General features: G+C 55.7%; 2 protein-coding genes across 5 annotated transcripts; one reads left to right on the forward strand and one right to left on the reverse strand.

The window, feature by feature from the left end:
• Positions 1-668: 668 nt before the first annotated feature.
• On the forward strand, positions 669-7,635 carry TEPP (testis, prostate and placenta expressed). Of its 3 annotated transcripts, XM_049620799.1 has the most exons (8): positions 669-778; positions 1,535-1,759; positions 4,645-4,706; positions 4,972-5,146; positions 5,582-5,643; positions 5,855-5,919; positions 6,297-6,329; positions 7,468-7,635. In XM_049620799.1, the coding sequence occupies exons 2-8, from the start codon at positions 1,537-1,539 to the stop codon at positions 7,496-7,498; spliced, it is 651 nt and encodes a 216-aa protein (XP_049476756.1). In that variant the 5' UTR covers positions 669-778; positions 1,535-1,536; the 3' UTR covers positions 7,499-7,635. The 3 variants fall into 3 exon arrangements, with proteins under 3 accessions (XP_049476756.1, XP_049476755.1, XP_049476754.1); XM_049620798.1 differs by lacking the exon at positions 5,855-5,919 and having other exon boundaries at positions 1,501-1,759; XM_049620797.1 differs by lacking the exon at positions 5,855-5,919.
• A 5,280-nt stretch (positions 7,636-12,915) lies between these two features.
• Positions 12,916-21,004, reverse strand: ZNF319 (zinc finger protein 319). 2 transcript variants are annotated; one of them, XM_049622360.1, is made up of 2 exons: positions 20,915-21,004; positions 12,916-18,900 (listed from the first exon to the last, which is right to left on the reverse strand). In XM_049622360.1, exon 2 carries the CDS (start codon positions 18,646-18,648, stop codon positions 16,891-16,893), a length of 1,758 nt encoding a protein of 585 aa, XP_049478317.1. In that variant the 5' UTR covers positions 18,649-18,900; positions 20,915-21,004; the 3' UTR covers positions 12,916-16,890. The 2 variants fall into 2 exon arrangements, with proteins under 2 accessions (XP_049478317.1, XP_049478318.1); XM_049622361.1 differs by lacking the exon at positions 20,915-21,004 and adding an exon at positions 19,999-20,117.
• Positions 21,005-21,679: the final 675 nt, after the last annotated feature.

Consider the following 21,679-nt stretch of genomic DNA (forward strand, 5'->3'; position numbering starts at 1 on the left):
TCCCCAGGGTATCCTCACATGTGGGGTCCATCACCAATGGTTGTGACCAGGATGGTGGGCAGGCCCCGGGGCTTTCAAGTGCTGGGCTTAGGCACTCATGACCTCTGTTTCCTGGGAAGGAGGGAGGGAGGCTGCAGGACTCCAGTGGGCCAGGGCTAGAATATCACCTGCTAATCCCTATCCTGCTGAGGCCACCACTCTCCCTGATCCCTTTATGCTGACCCTGGATACTGGCCACTGCTAATCGCCACCCTTGGAGACCCAAGGGCTGGCAGGCAGGCAGGGCAGTGCCCTCAGGTTTCCAGGAGAGCCCACAGTCGCCCTGCATGGCAGGACCTAGGGTCTTGCCTAACACAGAGCCTTGAAACCTAGAGAGAGACAGCGACTAGTCCAGGATCACACAGCCTGCCCTGGCTAGCCCTTGTATGGCTGCCTCCAGGGAGCCCACTTCCTTTCGGACATTTCTCAACATGCCTGGCTTGTGCTAAGGCTTGGGAGACAGCAACCTTCAGGAAAGCTGAAAGCGGGGGCCAGTTCACAGCACCCTTGCTAGCTGGCTCCTCTCCTCAGAGCCTACAGTTGCCAGGGTTGCCGAGGAGCAGGCGTCCTCACAATCAGGCTGCAGTGGGCATTGTCTCTGCAGAATGTTCCTTTGTGCTCCTACTGTATAAGGCTCTGAGGCCAGCCCATCTTCCTGCCTCTTCTCCCCACTGAGTAGTCAGAAGAGCAGAAAACCCTCGTAGGCCTGTGCATCTGGGGCCTGTGCCCTGCAGACAAGGTAGCCACTGTTGGTGGGTGAGGAGCAGTGTGTCCCTTCCCCCCCACTTCTCCCCGCCCCATTCCCCATCCTCCCCATGCAGGCCTACCCCCTGAGACAGCTTCCTCAGGCCAGTCACCTTGCCCTCTCCCTGTTCCTCCATGGTCCAAGGTCCTCGTTCCTCCTACCCACTTACCGCCCACCTCCCTCTCGCACCTGTAACTGGGTCAGGAAGAAAGCAAGCCAGCTCAACAAATTCTCCTAACGTTTAAATGACCAAAAGGCTGTGGGAATAGCCGCTCTTTAAAGGGAGGCACTGAGTAACCAGCAATGCTTTTGTAGTTCATATCTCTTGTAGTTCATGCCTCTCCCCTTATTTAAAACTTTCCTGTGTCTCCCTGTAGAATTTTGAGTAAATGCCAGGCACTTTAGCTAAGGCCAGAAGTCCATAATTAGCTACCCAGAGGCAGACTGAGCTAAATTCTGAACCCACTTGCTGCTGCTTCTTCCTGATCATTATTTAAGAATAGAAGACTCTTATGCCTCCTCTTTTAGACCGTTCCCAACCACACACACCCTGTGCTCACCTGCCAGAGCCCTGAGCACGTCGTGTGTTTGTGCATGCGTGCGTGAGTCCGGGTGTCCCTGACACCACATGGGGAGCTCCTAGCCGAGGGTACATCGTCCATAACCGTTGGGCGAGTAGACAAATCCGCACTGGCCAAGGTCGCGCTACCCCACAGGAGGGTGTTTGGTCGGGGTGTCTCTGCTCCCCAGCCATGGCCCGCATCGTCGACCTGGTGCCCTGGGAGGACGGCTCCACCCACGTGTACGCGTCCCCAGCCATCTTGCTGCCGGTGGCACGGACGCGCAACCAGCTGGCGGGCGTGAAGCGGCAGCTCTACCACCCGGCCTTGCCCAGCCTGCGCCGCATGGACATGGACTCTGTCAGGGCCTGTCTTTCGGACGAGCACTGCCGGTCCACCACCTACTGCCGCAAAGGTCAGGCCACCTGGCTGCCGCTGGCGTCCGCGGCCCCTCTGGGCCTTTGGGAAAGGAGTGGGTGGAGGGTTTCAAGGAGAGCCCTGGTAGAGGGCAAGGCCGTCGGTGGCACATGAAAGCGTTAAAAGGGCTAGTCCCAGCTCTGCTTAGGTCTGAGCCTCTGCTTCCCTATCAGGAAAATGGGGATGATAACAGCGCCTGCCTTGCAAGGTTATCGTGAGATTAAAACAAGCCAAGAGAAGCACTTAGTACCCGGCAAGTGCTTCTCGTAGTGCCCGGCACATAGTACGTGCGCAACAATAATGTGGCGGTTGTTATTCAGAGAGAGAGAGAGCTGTGCAGAAGTCAGTTGTGGTAGTAGTAGGAGTGATAATAAAAGCAATAATGACAGCTTCTGCCCAACCTGCTCTCCAGATGGAAAAGAGGAATAGCCTCCTCACGCTTACCGTGAATGGGAGGAGGACCTGAGCGTCTTTGGGGTGAAAAGGCAGCATAGGCCCAAGGAGTAAGTCTTCATCCATTGAGCGGCTTAGGTGTGGAGGTGGGGGTGCCTGTGAATGAATGAATGAATGAATGAATGAATGCAGGAATACACATTCATTTCCACACATTTATTAAGCACTTGCTTGGTGCCTGACACTGAGCTGCGGCGGCGGGGAAGCAAAGGTGTCCTAGCTAGAGGGAACAGCATGTACAGGGGCCTGGAAAAGAAAAGCTGCAGGAGGTGTTGGGTGAACTTGGGGGGTGGGGGTTGGTTGGGCCAAAGGGTAAGGTTGGTGATCACAGTAGGAGCTGGGGAGGGGAGAAGGGCACAGCTCAGAAAGGGCCCTGTTGCTAAGCTCAGGGGTCTGGACTTGGGAGAGAAAAGAGGAACCTCTGAAGACCTGAAGCAGAAAAGAGGTCTGAACATTCTGGGGGTGGGGAGGGGGTGGAGGATGGCCCAGAGGGACCAGAGGTGGATAAGGGGGGTGGGTGTTAAGACACCGGGAGGGAACACAGTCTTCAGGAAGGAGTGACAGTGTCTTGGCCACAGGAGAGGGTTTGGGAAGGTATTTAGGAGATAAAGTAACAGGATTTGGTAACAGAGTGGGTGCCGAGCAAGAGCAGGAAGTCTGGAATGAGGCCCAGGTTGCAGCTGAGGTGACAGGTGGGGTGAGGGTGTCAGAGACTGCAATGGAGACCTCCAGAGGTCCCGTGCAGAGCCCTGCAGGGGCCAAGATGGGACATGCCAGAGGTGGGTGGGGAGGTGGGGAGGAGGGAGGGATGAAAGGTGAAGTGGGGCCCCCCCACCTGTCCCTCTATGAGGGATCAGCCATGGGGCTCCCACTAACTGCTGTGTGGGAAGGCTCTTGGAAACCAGCAATTTACATTTTTAGGGAACGCTCTTGATTTAGATATGTATTTTATGGCAAGTATATGCTTTTAATAAAAGTAATCAAAATTCAAAATGCTGTAATAATGTACGTTTTAACACCTCGCCGCCTCCACTCTCCACCTCTGCTGATTTACAGGTGTCCATCTAGTTCCTAATGTATCCTTCCACTGTTTATTAATGCAAATACAAATATATATACTTCTGCTCCCCAACTTTTTACTATGAGTGTATTCAAACATAGAGAAAAGTTGGAAGGATAATACTATGAACACCGGTTGCCTTCCACCTGCTTCGGGCACTGTATTACCATATTTGATTCTTCTCTTTCTAACACACACACACACTCACACTCTCCCACACTCTTCAACAAGCAGCTCCTACTGCTAACAGCCTCCTCTGTGACACAATACCATTATCACATCTAGGAAAGTTAACAATAATTCCCTAACACATAATATGTGGTCTATATTTAAATGTCCCAAATGACCCCTAAAGATATCTCATAGCTTTAAAATCCTTTTGGGGGCAGCTGGGTGTTGGTTGAGCGTCCAACTCTTCGTTTCTGCTCAAGTCATGATCTCACAATTTCGTGACTTTGAGCCCCATCTAGCTCTGTGCTTGCAGCCTGGAACCTGCTTGGGATTCTCTTTCTCCCTCTCTCTGCCCTTCCCCACGTGTTCTTTCTCTCTCAAAAAAACAAAACAAAACAAAAAACAAAAACAAAAACAAAAACAAAAAACTATAAAATAAAATAAATAAAATAAAATAAAATAAAATAAAATAAAATAAAATAAAATAAAATTCCTTCTGGAACCAGACTGCAATCTAGGATTGTGCATTGCAACTGGGTGTTACATATCTTTAGTTTCAGTCTGAAATAGTCTGCCCACTTTCCATTTTTCCCTCATATCGACTTTTTAGAGTTCAAAATAGTTACATGATAGACAGTCCTACATTGTGAATGCGAGTGATTGTTTCCTTAGGGTGTTGTTTACCTTGACTGTTTTCTGTAAACGAGAAGCTGGATGGGGAGGCTTGATTAACCAGGTAAAACACTGCTGGCCAGAATCTTGCATGCTTGCCATAGTGCTTCAGCAGGAGGCACATAATGTTGTTATCCTGCTATTCGTGATGCCAAGTTTGATGACATGGTTAAGGTGATGACCTGAATGTATATTCTTCTCTGCCTCCAATCTCCTCAGTTTTATGCTTTAAAGCAAAAGGTAGCATACAGCATATACTCTTCTGCACCTTGGAGGTCTTGTATCGAGAATTTCCTATTTTAAGTAGCTGCATAGCGAGGATGTATGAGTGTATTTAACAAGTCCTTGAATGAGACACTTGAGCTATTCCCGGCGATTTTCTCTTATGAACAATGTTGAAATGGGTAGATCTTTTACTCCTATCATTTCCCAGTTGTGTACCTGTAATGTGGGATAAATTCCCAGAAGTAGGACTCGGGTCCAAAGTAGAGGAGACACCTACCTCTTCCCTCCTTTTTCTTCTTCAGATGACTTTGACAACGCCTACTTCACACTTTTCGGTGTCCCCAATAAACCCCTGCAGTGCTTGGTGAGTGTCCTTTGCTTCTGGCCCTGGGTTTGCTCAGGGGAGACGGTGTGAAGGCCCTGCCTGTGCCCAGCCCCAAGTACCTCTGGTTCTCCAGCTGCCTGCTTGTGGCCCTTCCCCCTTCCCATCTCCTTTAGGGGCTTCAAGGCCCTCCATCAGGCCCATGGGTCAGATGGGCCAAGTTGTCAGCTCCTGTCTATGGGGCGGTCTGGGTCGCCCCCCAGGCTTCAGCACCTACCACGCGGCCCTGACTCCCATCGCCCGGCAGGACATCACCGAAACCGGCCGGAGACTCCAAAACAGGTGCCATGAGGGAAAGCTGGTACCCATCGCGCCGGGCATCAACCGGGTGGACTGGCCTTGTTTCACTCGCGCCATTGAGGACTGGTCCCGCTTCGTGTCCTCGGCTGGCGAGTTCAAGTTGCCCTGCCTGAACAAGAGGGGTCAGTCTACTGGGCGCGGAGGATGCCATAAGGCGGGAGAGACCCGGGAAGCCAATTGCGGCTGGGGGGCGGGCGGCGGCATCAGGTGGGCTGGGGCAAGGACAGCGGGGAAGCTGAGGAGCAGCTGGGCACAGAGAGTGAGCGGGACCGAAATGGGCTGAGGGACAGGGAGGTGGCGTTCGTCTTGTGGAGGAGGCAGGGGTCAGGTCCAGGCCAGAGGACGCCATTGGGGCGGAGGCTGCGCGCAGGGCTGGGTCTGGGGCCCTTGGAGCAGGGTTTGGAGGCGGGGCTTGTTCTGGCGGGGCAGGGGAGGCGGGACTGGCTCAAATAACAAGTGTGTGGGCGTGGTTTGATCTAGGGGCGGGCTCAGGTAAGAGCGGGGGCGGAGTTTGTCCGCGGCGGGCTGGGGGCTGCAGATGGGTGGTCTCTCCGCAGTGGAGAGTTTCAGTGGCTACGCGGTGCGGTACTTGAAGCCCGAGGTGACCCAGAACTGGCGGGTAAGGAGGGCTGCGCGCTGACCTGTCCCTGGGGACCAGGGGGTGGGGAAGGAGAGGCTAACACGGGGGTCGGGGAGGGGAAAGTACGCCCAGGCAGGGTTTCCCAGTCCCCAGGGCTAAGATCTCCGGCAGAGAGCAATGTGCGGGGCGGGGGCGGGGGTCAGTGTCCCCCTAGATTCACGGGCCCCCCATTCCTCTGGCCCTGCGCCAGTACTGTCTCAACCAGAACCCCAGCCTGGACCGCTACGGACAGAAGCCCCTGCCTTTCGACACCCTGTAAGTGACGGCACAGGCCCCGGGACCCCATACCTCAGGGAAGGAAGATGGGCCTCAGAGTACATGGCCATCTTCTTCAGAGTACAGTTAGTGACTCTTGAAACTGTGAGACCTGGGAAGAACTGCTGGGCTCCAATACACCTCCAAAAAAGTGCAGTTTCAAAATGAATAGGTGTTTAATTCCTATCAAGCGGAACACCCTGTCGCCCAGTCCCCCCTGGCAACCCCACCCTTTCGGAGTGGAGGTCTTAGGTGGGACGAGGGTGGACTTTAGTAATCCTTCTGGTGGGATGGCGCTTCTGGAGATGGGAGTGAGGTTCCTGGATAGGGTCGCCCTTCCCCACCTCGGGCTTACCTTCCTCCTCCGTTTTTCGCAGGAATGCTTACCGGCGCTTCGGCTCAATCTACAGGTAGGGGAGTGACCCCGCCCCTGCTCGCACCTAGCCACTCGCCCGTCGTCGGGGCTGTGCCTTGGCCGCCTCTGGACTCTGGGGATTCTCAGACCCCACTGCACCCACGGGGCCTCGCACCAAGGGATTGGTACCTCCTGGGTGATATTGGGGGACTGAGTTGCCTCCCTCCTAAGAGATCCTCGCCAGGCAAAAGGATGGCCTGCTGGGGGGTGGGGGGGAGCAGGGTGCCTGTCTCACCAGATTTGGCTCAGACTAGGCCAAAAGGAGGAGGGCTTACCAGGGAGGAAAGCGGCTGGAAGACTAAACAGGCACGTAAGACACATGATGGAAAGAACTGAGAGTTTGCCTTCCAGGATGTGGATAGGTGGTAAGGGCTGAGGCTCGTGTTCCCAGCAGGAGTGTGCAAGGTATTCAGGCATCTTCATCATTTGGTCATCTCCCACCTACCCAGCCCCCTTCCCTCCACGGCAGCAGTACCAGACTCCTGGGTATCATCCAAAGGACCAGCACAACCAGGCACTCCACACCTTTGCTGCTGCTGTTGCTGGGGCTAGATAATCCTTCCCTCTCTGCCTGGAAAATTCCTCCCCACCCTTGAAAGCCCAGCCTAGATGTTCCATCCTTCTTGAAGTCTTTGCTGATCCCCTGCCTCTCCCCTCTAGCTTAAACCCCCTTGGGTCGCTCACCACATGTGCACGCATATCTGACAGCATGCAGACTATGGCATTATACTTATCGTTGGAGAGCTTGCCTTCTCTCACCCACCCTGTGCACACACAAGGGAATGCTTTCTGACTTCTTACTGCTACATAGTGCCTGCTAGAGCAGGTGCACTAAATGTTTGAAAAATGAGCAAAGCAGTACATTATTCGTAATCAATGGGAAACAAAAGATGAGGCAAAGTGAAAGTGGGGGAGGGGGGGCTTGAAAGTCAAGCAGAGTCACTGAAAATATATAAATAAAAGGAAACAGGGAGCCATTGAAGGCTCTTGAGCCATAGAAAGGCAGGATGGAAGGTGTGTTTTCAGAGCCTCGAGGACAGGGTGGCGGGTTTGGGGGAAAAGCCTAGAGAAGGACAGCCTGACTTTCCAGGACACCCTGGAGGCCCCTGCCTCACCCCTGTTTCTCTCCACAGTCGTGTCAACTACCTGACCCCCTGGCATTAATCTGTGAAAAGGAAGCCAGTCCTCAGGCTGCTGGGCTATGCCATCTCCGGTTCTCCAGCAGGACAGAGCGAGTATGGTGGCACCACCCATCTCCCTAAGAGTTCAGCCAGACTGGAAATAAACCTAATGCTCCCCCAGGAAGGAATCAGGCACGTGTGTGTGTGTGTGTGTGTGTGTGTGTGTGTGTGTGTTGTACGAACTGGGAGAAGGGTCAGTACCTCAGGATGATGATGTCCTACCTTTACCTGTCTCCTGCCAACTCCTGAGGAGTGGTGGGAGCCTGGAGAAAGCTGTCTCATGACCCCAGGTAGAGAGTCAGAGTCTAAGCCCCAGGGCTCAGCCAGGGGTGAGGTGTAGAGATAGCCTGCCTGCAAAATGGGTTTTCCCTATGCCCCATCCCCTGCTTGCAGCCTCACAACCAGGCTCCCTCCACTTCAGATGCTGAACTTGGGCCCGGGTCAAAAGGGATTGTTAGACACCTCTCTCAAAAGCTTCCACCATACCAATATACTCTGGGGGGGCTTCTCTGGGCCTGGAAGGCTCTGGTGGCCTAGAGGCAGCCTCTGGGTGTAGAGCAAGCATTGTCTGCTCTATCCACAGAGCTTTAGGACTAGCCCTCATCTGTCCAAACTACAGAGAGGAAAGCACAATGTCCTGGGGCCAGCCATAGGCAGTCCTGGGCCAGGGCCAGGATAACCAAATTCAAAGGGGTTAAGGAAGAGTGTCTCTGGCATGGTTAGAGAGCCAAGATAAATGTTGAGCTCCCAGACCTTCTAGATACCCCATCCACATCCCACTTGGTGGGCAGTGTGCAAGGACAGATCCCAATCAGGTAAATAGCCACCCAGCTCAAAGACTGTTTGAACAAGACTCTGCTGCTAGGATCTGGAACCTCAGGGATCCATGAACCTTGTGAGATTGTGAACAAAATGATGTGTCCACCCACATATACATTTTCTCATGGAGAGGCTCCTTGTTGTCATCTGATTTTCTGGAGAGTCAGCGTCCACAAAGGTTAGGTTACTTACACCCTCCCCATCTCCTTCCACTAATATTTACTGAGCACCTACTGCATGCAGGCCAGGTCTCATGTGGAAGGAATTTAAAGACTACTACCAGCCTCTTATTTCTGGAGCCTATATTACACTATTCCGAACACAATGCCATGTGGCTCATTTATCTCCTCCAGACCTCATGCTCTATAAACACTCTGCAAAGCGACCAGAACCAACGCTATCCCATATCACAGATGGGAAAACTGAGGCCCAGATCAGGAAGTCATTCACCTCCAGCCAAACCCAGGGCTCAGGACTCAAAGAAAGTCCCAGTATTTGACACGGTATTCATGTATAGTTTGCACTCAAGATTTGTAGAATAAATTATTTCCCAGAATGGGAAGTCTTTTATTCAATCTTGGGTAAAAAACAAGGAGATGAGTTGTGTTGTTGTCTGATAATGCAGACAGAGGCTGCCTTATAGACACTAGGCTTTTTTCAATTTCTTTTAGGGGTGGAGGTGATGGGTACTATCCTTATACCGAGGTAAGGAACCATGGTGTCTGTCTGTCCTCATGTGTGGGGTTCTGCTGACAACAGAGCCGGAACATGGGGAGGAGCAGACAGGAAGAAGTAAGCAGATCACAGAGTCCCTGCCTCCTTGAGGGCCTATTCAGAAGGCACCCAGCCTCCTGCCATTTCATGCAGGAAAAAACCCTTTCCTCCAAGCCCAAAGGGCAGTCCACCTGGCTTGAACCTTGGGAAGCCACAGACAGAACCTCGTGAGGTGTCAGAGCCACATTCTGCAGCCCTGAGTGCCACCCCCAGCATGACAGCTCAGAGAATGGATAGATTTGCCCAAAGCTCACATCACAACAGTCCTGCCCTGTGTGGGTCTTGGGACAGCCAGAGGGCATGCTTCAGTATTCCAGTGAGAATCAAGTCCCTGGGAGTTTTTTCCTGGCCCTGCTTCCTTGACACTGAATGACTGGGCAAGGCCCTCCAGGAATTTGGCCCAGCAGATATTTGAGGCCTTGTCTCACTCAGTGCTGGGTGTGGGAAAGACACAGACCAGATGCCATCCCTGCCTGTGAGGTGCTTCCAGTCCTAGTAGGAGGAAGGCAGGCCCAGCTGATTCAAACCTGAAAGCAGAAGGTGAGAATGTGGGCACACCTAGGCCACGTTCCTCAAGCCCAAGACACTGCGAATGGCAACCCACACCAGCAGTTTAATTTGGTTCTTGCCCACCAGGTATACACTGAATCCTGATTCCATAGGCATAAAAACATGTGCCCAAGAATGAAGAAAATACAGAGTAGATGAGCATCAACGAGCCTGATTCGCTATGCACTTTCTATTTTTTTAAGTTTATTTATTTATTTTTTAAGTAATCTCTATGCCCAACATGGGGCTCAGACTCAGGACCCCAAGATCAAGAGCCAAACACTCTTCTGACTGAGCCAGCCAGGTACCCCCGCACTTTCTAGTTTTTAAGCACAAGATAATGTATGAAGTAAGCACTTTGCAGACACCATGAGATGGGTAATTTTAAACCCGTGTTATGAATGACGAAATGGACTCAGGGAGGTTAAATGACTGGCCCAAGGTCACACTGCTGGTGATTGGCAGAGCTGGGAATTGAAGCCAGCATCCCTGACCCTCGAGCCTGCAGCCACCACATTCCACCGCCTTTCTGCGATGAGAGAGATACAAGCCAAGAATGGGGAAGAAACCAGAGGGGGCTTCCTGGGGGTGAACACATTTGTTAACCCCATCCAGAGGCCAAGAGATGGGAAAAGCCCCATTCCTACCCAACCTGGGGCCACTGTGTCCTGGCCTCAAAGCCCTCTCAGCCTCAGGAGGCTCTTTACTCATCAATAGATCACGTTAGGGGTGCCTGGGTGGCTCAGTCGGTTAAGCATCCGACTTTGGCTCAGGTCATGATCTCACGGTTTGTGGGTTCGAGCCCCGCGTTGGGCTCTGTGCTGACAGCTCAGAGCTTGGAGCCTGCTTCGGATTCTGTGTCTCGCTCTGTCTCTGCCCCTCCCCTGCTCACGTTCTGTCTCTCTCTGTCTCAAAAATAAATAAAACATTAAAAAAAAATTTTAAATAATTTCTATTGGGAAAACAATAATTTAAAAATCAATCAATCGGGGCGCCTGGGCGGCTCAGTCGGTTGGGCGTCCGACTTTAGCTCAGGTCATGATCTCGCGGTCCGTGAGTTCGAGTCCCGCGTCGGGCTCTGTGCTGACAGCTCGGAGCCTGGAGCCTGCTTTGGATTCTGTGCCTCCCTCTCTCTCTGCCTCTCGCCTGTTCATGCTCTGTCTCTCTCTGTCTCAAAAATAAATAAAAATGTTAAAAAATAAAAATAAAAAAAAAAATCAATCAATCAATCAATCACATTAGAAATCCTCCCTATGGCCTCTGCCCTGGAGGCTTTCCAGCTTCCATGGCCCCACCTGCAGGTCTTTTGGCCAGTCCCCAGCCCACCTCCCTGGCCCTGGGCCTCAAGGCATTACCCCAACACAACCCCCCCCCCCCCACCAGACTCCTTGCTGTTCTGAACACAGCAGGCTCTTGTCTGCCCTTTGTTCAAAGCCTTCATCCTACCTGAAATGCTTTCTGCACTTCTTCCTAACCAAATCCTACCATTTCTCCCAAGCAGGGCTCCCTCCAGGCCTCCCCTCTCCCCCCCCCCCCAGTCTTCCCCAAGACCATGAGGACCTGACGGTAGCTATTTTGGGGGGGACTGACTCCTAGCCTCTGGCCCATAGTTGGTTCTAAGGAAATACTGCACTTGGTGGCTCCTTTTCTCCGAGTGAACGCAGGGCTCAGGAACGGGGCCTGGGGCCCCCCAACACCAACAGTCAGATCTGGACTAAATGAAACAATTACTACAAAGTAATAGTTGTGTTTATTACAAAGTAACACAATACACATCCTCACACAGGGCCTGGGGCTGGCAATGGGGATGGATCAAGGGTCAGGGAGGACTCACATATGATATTTTGTGCTAAAAATCAGCAGCTCTGACATTTCTGACCCTACCGTTTGATACATGAAAACCTCAAAAGTCCCTCATCTGAAGTTTCAGTCTCATGCCCTGCAGTACCCGCTCAGTGCCCAGCAAGCTGCCGGCACTGGTAATGCTTGTGGATGAACAGAGGCAGGAATGCAGACCTAGGTTTGGGGCTGCACACACACAGCGAAGGGGGAGACCCCGAGGGCACCCCCTATCCTCACCCCTTCCCTTGACCTCCTTTTCAGGGCCCTGAGGAGGACTGGGCATTCTGGGCCTGGAATCTTGGTAGATTCGTGAAAATCAATAGCGGCCAAGGCTTTTCCTGGAGCCGTGACCTTCAAGGAACAAAGAAAGCACCCGTTTGAGGATGGGATGTGGAACTTATCACAGGCGAGCCTGGCCCAGGCTGGGAGGCCCCGGGCAAACGTCCAAAGCCTGAGCAGCCCATGGTCCTGGCTGAGGCCTGCTCCGGAAGAGGGAATGAGGTGGGGAGGTAGAAAGTCAGGACGGAGGACTGGAGACAGAGGTTTCCACAAAGTCGTCTGAGGAGGCCTAGGCTCTTTATGGAGCTGCTTCTGAACGGATGGGGAGACAGAACACAGCAGCTTTAATCCCTTTGGGAGTCAAGGGCCCACCAGAGGGCCAGCTGCCCCCTCTGCCGGATGGTGAAGAGCTTTCCTGCTGCCCTGGCCAGACCGGGTGCCGGCACCAGTCCCAGCCATTGTGCCTGGCTTCCTGGCCCACAAAGAGTGGGTTGGAACCAGAGCCCCAGGCTTCAGTGGCCAGAGCTCGAGGCCTGTGAAGTTCAGAGCCAGGGGCTGTCCCAGCCTCTCTATCTGTTCCCCACCAGGCCAGACCCCACAATTCCAGGCCTCTCTCATCACCAAATGCATGGCTTTGGGATCTCAGGGGTCAGCCCAAAGGGCATACTCAAGTGCATCCTGCCCATCTCATGGAGATGATATGAGGCTGTGACCAGCCGGCAGAAGAAAAGGGTCTTATGAGTGGCATGGCGTGTAGGGGTGGGGAGAGCCCCGACATTCAGATGGAAGAGTTAGGCCAGCTCCCTTCAGCCTCTGGCCTCCCACTGTTCTGCTTTCCTGAGTGGCCGCTACATGCCAAACCCTCCACACAGGCCATTTCACTGTGCCCTCACCCTACACCCAGAGGACAGCAGCATCTGGCTCCATTTCACCAATGAGGAAAATGAGGCTTGAGATGTCCCACCACCTGCCCAATGCTTTGTTGCTGCTGAGTGGCAGAGAGGGACTCTAGCCAGGTCTGACTGTGGTGCTCTTCACCACAACACCACACCACTGCCACCATGGCTTGCGAGCACAGGCTCCACCCCCAGAGAGCAGGGTCCTCCCCACCCCCACCCCCCAACCCCTGTGCAGGGCCAAGCCCACAGCCAGCCACACAGTGGGAGAGTGACAAAGCTATTGGGATGACAGGCTTCCTACGAAAGTCATCTTTGAGGGCCCAGCCTGCCCTGGCAATGACTTCTAGGACCTGGGAGAATGCCACCACCCCTGCCCCACCCCACCAGTGCAGCACATCTGTCCCCAGGAGGGGGTGGGGGGTGGGGTGGTACTAATTCCAAAACGGGGGGTTTATGTCGGCCTCTCCCTCTTGTTCCTCTCAGCTCTGTCATCCAGGTGTCACCTCTCACCCCAAGCAACCACCCTCTTCCTATCCTGTCAGTGGTTGGGGCAAAGGGAATGACTGCCCAGAGACTAAAGGAGGTAGTGTTAGCTTACACCCCTAGTCACAATGTCTGGAGTGCCCTCCCGAAAACGGTATGCTCTACAAGAGGGAGGCTTACATCAGCTGTGGGACACAGGAGGCTGTGGGGCTCCTGGGCAAGTAGGTGGGAGGTGCGGTCAGCTGCAGTGGGCAGTTGCTTACGCCAGTCTATCCTGTCTCTGTCACTTATGACTGAAGCCAGACTGAGGCAGCAGGACAGCAGGCTGGAGGCCAGGAGAGGCAGGCAGAGGAAAAGAGGACACAGGTTGATTCTATCACCTTCCCAGAATCAGAGTGTCAGATCTCCAAGGACCCTCAGAGATCAGAGTCAAGACCTCTGTTTCAGATGGGGATTGGGGGCCCCAGGAGGGGCAGTCAACAAACGCCTGGGGTCACTTTTTATCAAAAGACTAGGACTTGAACCTGGACATACATCCAGGCTCCCGAGCTCCATTCAATGCCCTGGTTTTGACACAGGGTGTCACCACAGCCCTGAGGCTGAGGGCCAGGTGGGAGCCTTAGGAGACCTGCTGTTTTGTGTGAAGAGATGGGGGTGGGGACAGAAGAAGAGAACGTCATCATAGGCCCCACATGAGCTCAGCTATAGCCAGCCAGGTTTCCTCCTGCCCCAAGGCACATGAAGACCACTCCATTCAGGAAGGGCAACCTGAAGCTATTAAGCACCAAACACATGCCAGTGCTTTCCAGGAGTCTCTGCAACGTGGGTGGGTTTTGCCTAAGGTCACTCAGCTAGAAAGGACACCAGGCTTCAAACCTGGCACAGAGACAAGGGGCCTGGGTGTCCTCTTGCTGACAGGTGGACACCTGCAGGAAGGGCCACATGGCTCCTCAAGGGAGGTCCTCCCATGGGCACACAAAGAGGGGACAAGGGGAGTGTTAGTTCTGGGTCACATCTGAGGTTCCTCTTGGCCTTTCTACTAAGACTTCTGCACACAGTTTTGAGCCCCCTGTGGCACGGGCAGCTCCTTGTCCTCTTGACTTTGTGCCCTCACCACCCCCACCTCCAGGGCAGGGTGTTTGGCCACCCAGCTAGCCACCCTCCACCGGCTCTCAGATGCCCAGACCTGGGCAGGCTTTCTCCCTCTCTCCCTTCTACCCCTGCCCTTGAGAAATGGAAGGAGCCAAGTCACAGCTGGCCCACTGGGACACTGGGGCAGGGGAACAGAAGAAAGGTGGGTTGGAAGGCCGAGAGGGGACATGGACATGCAGATGGCCATGTGACAGGGTGAGTACAAGTAGGGTGAGAGTAGGCAACCCTCTGGGGCAGGGCATCTGCCTGGGGCCACTGCTGCCCCAGGCAAGCCCTGGTTCTCCCCTGGGGCTGAGCAAGCGCTCATGCTTCTGAGGCCAGGTTCCTGGCTTCTGACCATCCACAAGCTGCCCGTCCCTCACAGCCCAGCTCCCTTTGCAGGAGCTGCAGTTAGACCCCTGGGGAGGCCAAGAGGCTGCAGACCTATTCCCTGGGGCCCTGGTGAGCACCTTCATGGCTTGCCCACCAGGGCCTCCACACGTGAGGCCCTTTAATTCTCACAGCAACTGAGCAAGGCAAGGGTTACCTCCCTATTTTGCAGATGCAGCAACTGAGTCCCAAAGAGGTGTAGTGACTTGCCCAAAGCTGTGTGACCAGAGCATTCAAAACTCGGGATTCAAACCCAGCCTTATGTCACAGCCCCAAGCCTACCACCCAGGCCTGCACACCTCTCTCTCCCTCTCCATGCCCCATCATCCCCCAATGGAAGAATGACCAGAATAAGCAGTGCTTTGGTCTGTGATGGTCAATGTCTTTACTTCTAAAGCATACATTGGACTCACTATATATTAACATCAAAAGGGGCTATCTAAAATGGAGTCATTCTTTTTAAAAATCCAAATTTTCACATTTTAATAGAAGATCCAAAATGACATGAAATTAAACTATACAATGTTATGAACAGTATAACAACTGCTTTTAGAAAGCAAAAGGAAAGGGGGGAAAATGAGCAGTTGGGCCTATGGTCGGCCTGGGTTCCATGTCTTTTGAGGCATTGTGACGGAGAGCCAGCACCGAGGGGAAGGACCAGCCCCTCTCCGCAGGCACAGGAAGGGAGCCCAGTCTCATAGAAGAGGCAGATGTGGGCTCTTCAGCCTTCTCAAGGTGACAGTGAGACAAGGGGGCCTCTCTGCTCCTCTGGGCCCTTGGCGCAAGCACTGATTAAAGTCTTTCAAGACCCACACCCAAGGAGGAAGGCTGGTAGAGCACAGGGGCACAGCCGGGTTCAAAAGAATCATTTTGATAATAAAAGTCCTCTGGGCTTCCCAAGGAGGGGAGGAGATCGCTGGCCAGCGATCTCAGTCGACTCCAGCCACCTACTGGTTCCCTTAACCCTCTTCCCCAGCCTGCTCCCTATTGCCCCAGACACCCTTGACTCCATGAGCCCTGGTGGTCAGCCAGAGACCTAGAGGGACCCCAGGAGGGAATGCTCTGGCCTTGGAAGTCACTGGATGTTGTCCAGGGCATCTTGGCAGTGCAAGACCCCTGGGGTCCAGGCCAACAGCCAGACTGATGGGGAGGGTGCCCACGGGCTGGGAGAGCACTGTGGGATCAGAGTCCTTTCACCTCCCCCACCCTCGGTGCCCAGGCCTGGTCTTGGCCCAGAAGCAGAGCAAAGGCAAGCTGATTGGGGCCATGCCCTTGACACTTTGGTTCACACCTTCAAGGGGGAGGACACTTGTCTGCATCCACTGGTAAGATCATGCACTTGGCCCTGCTTCCTCCCAGGCACCAAGGTGGTCTAACGATCCCCTTCTTTCACATCAGCGGTCCTGTCTGGCCGAGAACACATTCCCCAGAGCTTGGAACTATGCTGCAAAGGTAGGAAGGGGCACTTCTCGAACAGCAGGATTAGCCCTCAGCACAAAAGCTGCCTTTCCTCCTTTCCCTGTGGATGGCACTGTCCCTGGCTGAATGTGTCACAGGAGAACTTCTCTGCCTCCTCCCTTTGGGCTGGGCCAGTTCTCTCCAGGCATACCCAGCTCACAGACGTGCAGCCCTCCTGTTATGTCTCACGATCAGAAACCAGAAGGGCACATCACCCCTAGCTGGAGCAGACCGACAGGCCTGTGGCTCACCTCCTGGTCCCCAGGACCATATCACAAAGCTGGCCTTCTCCCTCAAACAGCAACTTGAAGGAGGATGCCCTACATCCAACCCACCTATGGGGTCTGGCCCTTCTCCCAGGCCCTACGATGGCCATCCTCCTTCCTAGAAACTATCTGGTTTCTAATTAGGCTGAAAAGTTTGGGAAGGTTGGGCTGGCACCAATCCCTCCGCAGGGTAGAGACAGGCCACTTGATTTCCAGCCTGGTTCCAGGCCGCCAGAGACAAGAGAGGCCGATGGCTCTCAAGAAAAGGAATCTTGTAATGGGAAAGAGGTTTGTGGGATCAGGACCAGCCCCAGCAATCTGGCTCCCCCACTTCCAGGTCCCCACTCCCCCACCCCCACCCCCTGGCTGCCCAGTGCCATCTGTCCTCAGGGTCACTCAAGGCCCAGGGCCTCAGACCATGGGCCAGGTAGAGGGCTCAAGGCGAGGAGTCTGGGCGGGGACAGGATGGGGGCCAAGGCGCGCACTCAGGGCAGGCAGGCGGCTACCTGGTAGGCGCCCTCCGCAGCCGCAGCCGCCGCGCTGTGCTGAGCGCTGTGCTCCTGCAGTAGGGCCACGTCCAGGAAGCGCTCGCCGCACCACACACACTTGAACTGCTGCTCGCGGGCGTGCACACCCTGGTGCTTGTTGAGATGCTCCCGCTGCTTGAAGGCCTTATCACAATTGGGGCACTTGTAGGGCTTCTCTCCCGTGTGCACCCGCCGGTGCCGCTGCAGGTCTGACGCGTACTTGAAGCGCTTCTCGCAGTCCGGGCACTTGAGTGGCTTCTCGCGGGCTGGGTCGCAGCGGTGCTGCACGAACTCCGAGGATGAGAAGAAGCGGCGCTCGCACAGAGTGCAGCGCAGAGGCTTCTCGGCTGCCGAGCAGTGGGCCAGCTGGTGCTTCTGCAGGGCCGACGCCCGCTTATAAGCCTTGTTGCACACGGGGCACTTGAAGGGCCGCTCGGCCGCGCCCGGCAGGCACTTGTGCCGCAGCAGCTCGGCCGACTGGTCGAAGCCCTTCTGGCACACGGGGCACTTGAAGAGGGTCTCGAGGGTGTGCACGTGCTGGTGGTAGAGCAGGTGGCTGGGCTGCCCGAAGCCCTTCTCGCACAGGCCGCACTTGAAGGGCTCCTCGGTCTTGTGTGTGCGCCGGTGCCGCATGAGCGCGTACTGCTGCTTGAAGCCCATCGGGCACAGATCGCACTTGAAGGGACGCTCCGCGCTGTGCGTGCGCTCGTGCTGCCGCAGGTCCGACGGCCGCTTGAAGGCCTTCTGGCACTCGCCACAGCGGAAGGGCCGCTCCCCGCTCGGCGTGCACGGGTGCTGCAGCAGCTCGGAGGACTCCTTGAAGTGCAGCTCGCACACGTTGCAGCGGAACAGGTGGTGCTCGCCCGAGTGCGCGTACATGTGGCGCACCAGGTGGGAGCGGTGCTTGAAGGTCTTCTCGCACACCGCGCACTTGTAGGGCCGCTCGGAGCTGTGCGTGCGCTTGTGGTGCACCAGGTGGGACGACTGGCTGAAGCTCTTGTCGCACAGCGTGCACTTGTACGGCTTCTCGCCCGTGTGGATTCGCTCGTGCCGCGACAGCTCCGACAGGTGCTTGAAGGGCTTCTGGCAGATGGAGCAGCTGTAGGGCTTGTCGGCCTGTTCGGCGGGAGCCACGGTGGGCGGCGCGGCTGCCGGGGGCAGCGCGGACGCAGCGGTGGCTGCGGGCTCAGCGGCCTCAGCGGGCTTGTAGGTCTTCTCGCAGATGGAACATTTCACGAGGCCACCGGTGCCGCTGTGTGCGCTGTGGTGCTGTGCCAGCGAGGTGAGCAGCGAGAAGCCCATCTTGCAGACGCCACAGACAAAAGGCTTCTGTTCGGCCTGCACGCACTGATGTTCCAGCAGGTCGGTAGCCTGATGGAAAATCTTGAGGCACTGCGTGCACTGAAACGAGCGGTCGTGGCCCGCCAGGCACTGGTGCTCATGCGGGCTGGACAGGTGTGCCAGGTCGTGACCGCACACACCGCACTTGGGGCCCGGCTCACCGGCTGCCTGCAGGGGCGCGTGCTGCGGGGGCTGGAGGCCCGGGTCGGGCTGCAGGAGGATGCCATAGACAGCACAGCCCAGGGGGTTCTCAGCTGAGCCTGGGGGCAGCGCGTGCTCAGCCAGGGCCGGCGGCGGTTCTGCATGGTGCTGAGGCTGTGGTGGCTGAGGCTGCTGTGGCTGCGTCTGTGGTGGCTGCTGCCAGCTTTCCGACATGCTTGGGAGGATGAAACAGGGTTTGGAGAGTAATGGCTTCAGTTTCCCACTTAAGGTGATCCAACCCAGACAGAAGCTGCCTGGGATCAGGTATGGACAAAAACCTCAGACAAGGCACGGAAGAGGGACTGGTCAGACCGCCCAAGTCATTAACCAAGATAGATTACAAGGCTCTGCCTGCAGAACAGGGGGCTCTTCGAGGCAGGATGCCAGCAATGCCAGAAAGGCTCTGCCCTTCCCCGATGATTGGTTCTGTAGAGAAGAGAAAAATCGTGAGCTCAAGGCAGAGATACACAGCTGGTCCCTGGGCCCTCTCCCTGTTCTGCCTGCACTTGCCACACCATTGCCACATCAGGGAAGGGATAGAGGTTCAGGGCTGGAAGATGTGCTCTCTTCACACAAGTCCACAGAAGTCTGCTGGCAGCTCAGCTCCTCCAGCAGAGAGCCTCCCAGCTCCCCAGCCTATGACCAGCCCTCTTCAGTCAGCTGTCTCACAGATAAGGGGCTGGGATGATCTTCCCATAATACAAGAAGTCATAAATTCTGCTCATGCTCCAAAGGAAGAGGGAGGGGAAGACTGACCCGTTAAGCCAAAATGATTTTAGCAGCATAACTTTTTCTTTTTTTTTTTTTTTTTTTTTTTTTTTTTTTGCAAATAGATTCTTACTTGGAAGCCCAATATATTAGATAAAAGCAGAGACACACTGGTGCAGGACTCCCTGAGGCCTTCCAGCTCCTGAGAGCCCTCAATCTCAACCCAGGACATTGGTGCTCAGGATAATAGCCTGCCGGAACAGAGAACCAGGCCTCCCAGATCTGAGGGCCCAACAGCAAACAGCCTCACAGTCACTATTTAAAACAGCTACAGGAACCGAAGAGCATCTCAAAAACCTTCTTTTGTGAGGGACTGAACCACATCCCTCTCAAGTATTCCCCAGGCCCTCTATCCTGACGATATGCCTGTTCTTTCTCCACACAACAGTCTGGTTGGCCTGGCAGAGACCTTAGCCACTGTAAGATGGGGGGTAGATGATAGGGCTGTAGACCCACCCAGCCTGGAGGTCTCCACAGCAGAACATGCCCCCACTCTAGTTATCTGCCTGAGCACCAAAAAACTCCTGAATCCTCTGAATCTGAGGAAGGCCTAGAGGAAAAGGTAAGCAATTAAAAGTTTGCCTCTACAATGTGGTAAGTAGCATGCTAACCACAGAGCATTTCTCCTCTCTCCAGGACAACCTGGAAAAGGCAACCTTTCCAGAGACAGCCCTGTTCCCTTGCTCCAAGTCCATAACATTTTGGGTTATCAATGGAAGGTAAAGACCACCCAGCCCAGGCAAATCTCTAACTCACCACTTTGTGGCAGCATAAGGTAACAACAGTGAGAGGGAAGAACTTTTAGAATTACAGGCAACCCACTTTCAGGTTTCCAGCTCCTCTGCCTCAAACATCAAAAAGTTTCTAAGTTTTCTCCTGAGGGAAAGAGTAGAAAAAAAAAAAAAAAAAAAAGAGGGGGGGGGGGATGCCTTCACAGGCCAGCCCTGCTTCTAACTGTTCTGCCAAAGAAACATAAGAATCGGGGGAAAAACTGTCATCCACAGCATCTTCCGGGAAGGAAAGAAGGAAAGGAGTCGCTGCTCCGGGTCGAAGCAGCAGGTTGCATGAGCAAGCAGGTAGGAAGCCTCCCCCAGGAAAGTGGGGAGTGGGACTACTTTGAGCGCAGTCTAGGTCCGGATGCGCCAACCCAGATGATTTTTTTTTTTTCCGTTATGAATGGCTGCCAGAACCAGGATCCCCGGTCCTGGGCCCCCAGCTGCACTGCCCACCCCTGCCCTTTCCAGGAAGGTACAGCACGGAGGCCTGATAATTCCGCAGAGAGACGAGTGTAAAGGAGGCAAAGGGAGGCCCCCACCTGCGTCCCAAGCCAGCCCTTCCTCCTTCCTGGGAAACCGAATGAAAGGCGATCACCTCCCCACCGCGGGCACTGCTACCCGCCCAGCTGGGCTGTCTCCTGTCAGCCCTCGCCGAGAATGGCCAGGCCGCTACGGCCAGAGCGCCGGCCCCGAGGGCGATTGAGCCCGAGGAAGGCCCCAGGGCCGCAGACTGGGCCCGGTTAGTAGCAAGGCGCCCAGAGGCCCAGGAGGCCGCCGGGTCGGGCCGGAGGTGGGGGGGAAGTAGTGGGGGGGGGGCGGGCGGACTGGCTGGGAAAGGGGTGCGGCGGGCACGGGAGTAGCCCCCAGACGCAGCCCCAGGCGCCCCGGCTGCTCACCTGCTCCAGGCCGCCCGCGGGGTCAGGCGCGGGGCGAGTGGCGTCCGGCTGCTCTCTCGGCTGCCCCTTTATTCCGGCTCCAGCGGCGGCGGCGCGGCCTACGCGCACTGCCAATCCCCGGCCTCGAGTAGCGGCGGCGGCGGCCGGCCCGGGGGCGGGGAACCAGCTAGCGGTGGCCGGGACCGAGGAAGCGACGTGCGCGGCCGAGATAGCGGGGCCAGGGCGGAGGAGCGCCGGGAGGGCGGGCGGACGGACCGACGGCCTTGCAGAGACCGGCGGACAGGCGGGCGGCGCGGGGGCCAGGGAGGCGGGGCCGGGGGAGGAGCGGCAGCCGGGGCGGCGGCGGCTGCGGGAGGAGCGGGCGGCGCGGAGCGAGGCCGCCCCCTGCTGGGGACCCCGCGGCCAGGCTGGGTCGGACAGTCAGGCGTGCGAGGTGGCTCTCCAGTTACCCGGTCGGCACTCCTCAGCCGACCCAGGGAGGGCGCTCTCTTCCGACCAACCTGTTTGGCCTCAGGGGAAGGAGGCTCCAGCGGCCCGACCGGGGGCCCGACGCCACCACCTGAGAAGAGAGGCCTCCTAGACCCTCTGATCTTCTGGAACTGACCCGCCACTGACTGCTCAGCTTGCTCTTAGGGGACGGGTCCCTGGAGCTCGGCCTTTGGACCCGCTTGAGGAGGGCGCTCCCGGACCTCTGATCCCATCTCCGTTGGATCTAGGGCACTGACCGCTGACCCAGGGGCCGTCCGTGGCTGGGAGGTCTGGTCG

Source organism: Panthera uncia, assembly GCF_023721935.1.
Source record: "Panthera uncia isolate 11264 chromosome E2 unlocalized genomic scaffold, Puncia_PCG_1.0 HiC_scaffold_19, whole genome shotgun sequence".
Lineage (NCBI taxonomy): Eukaryota > Metazoa > Chordata > Mammalia > Carnivora > Felidae > Panthera > Panthera uncia.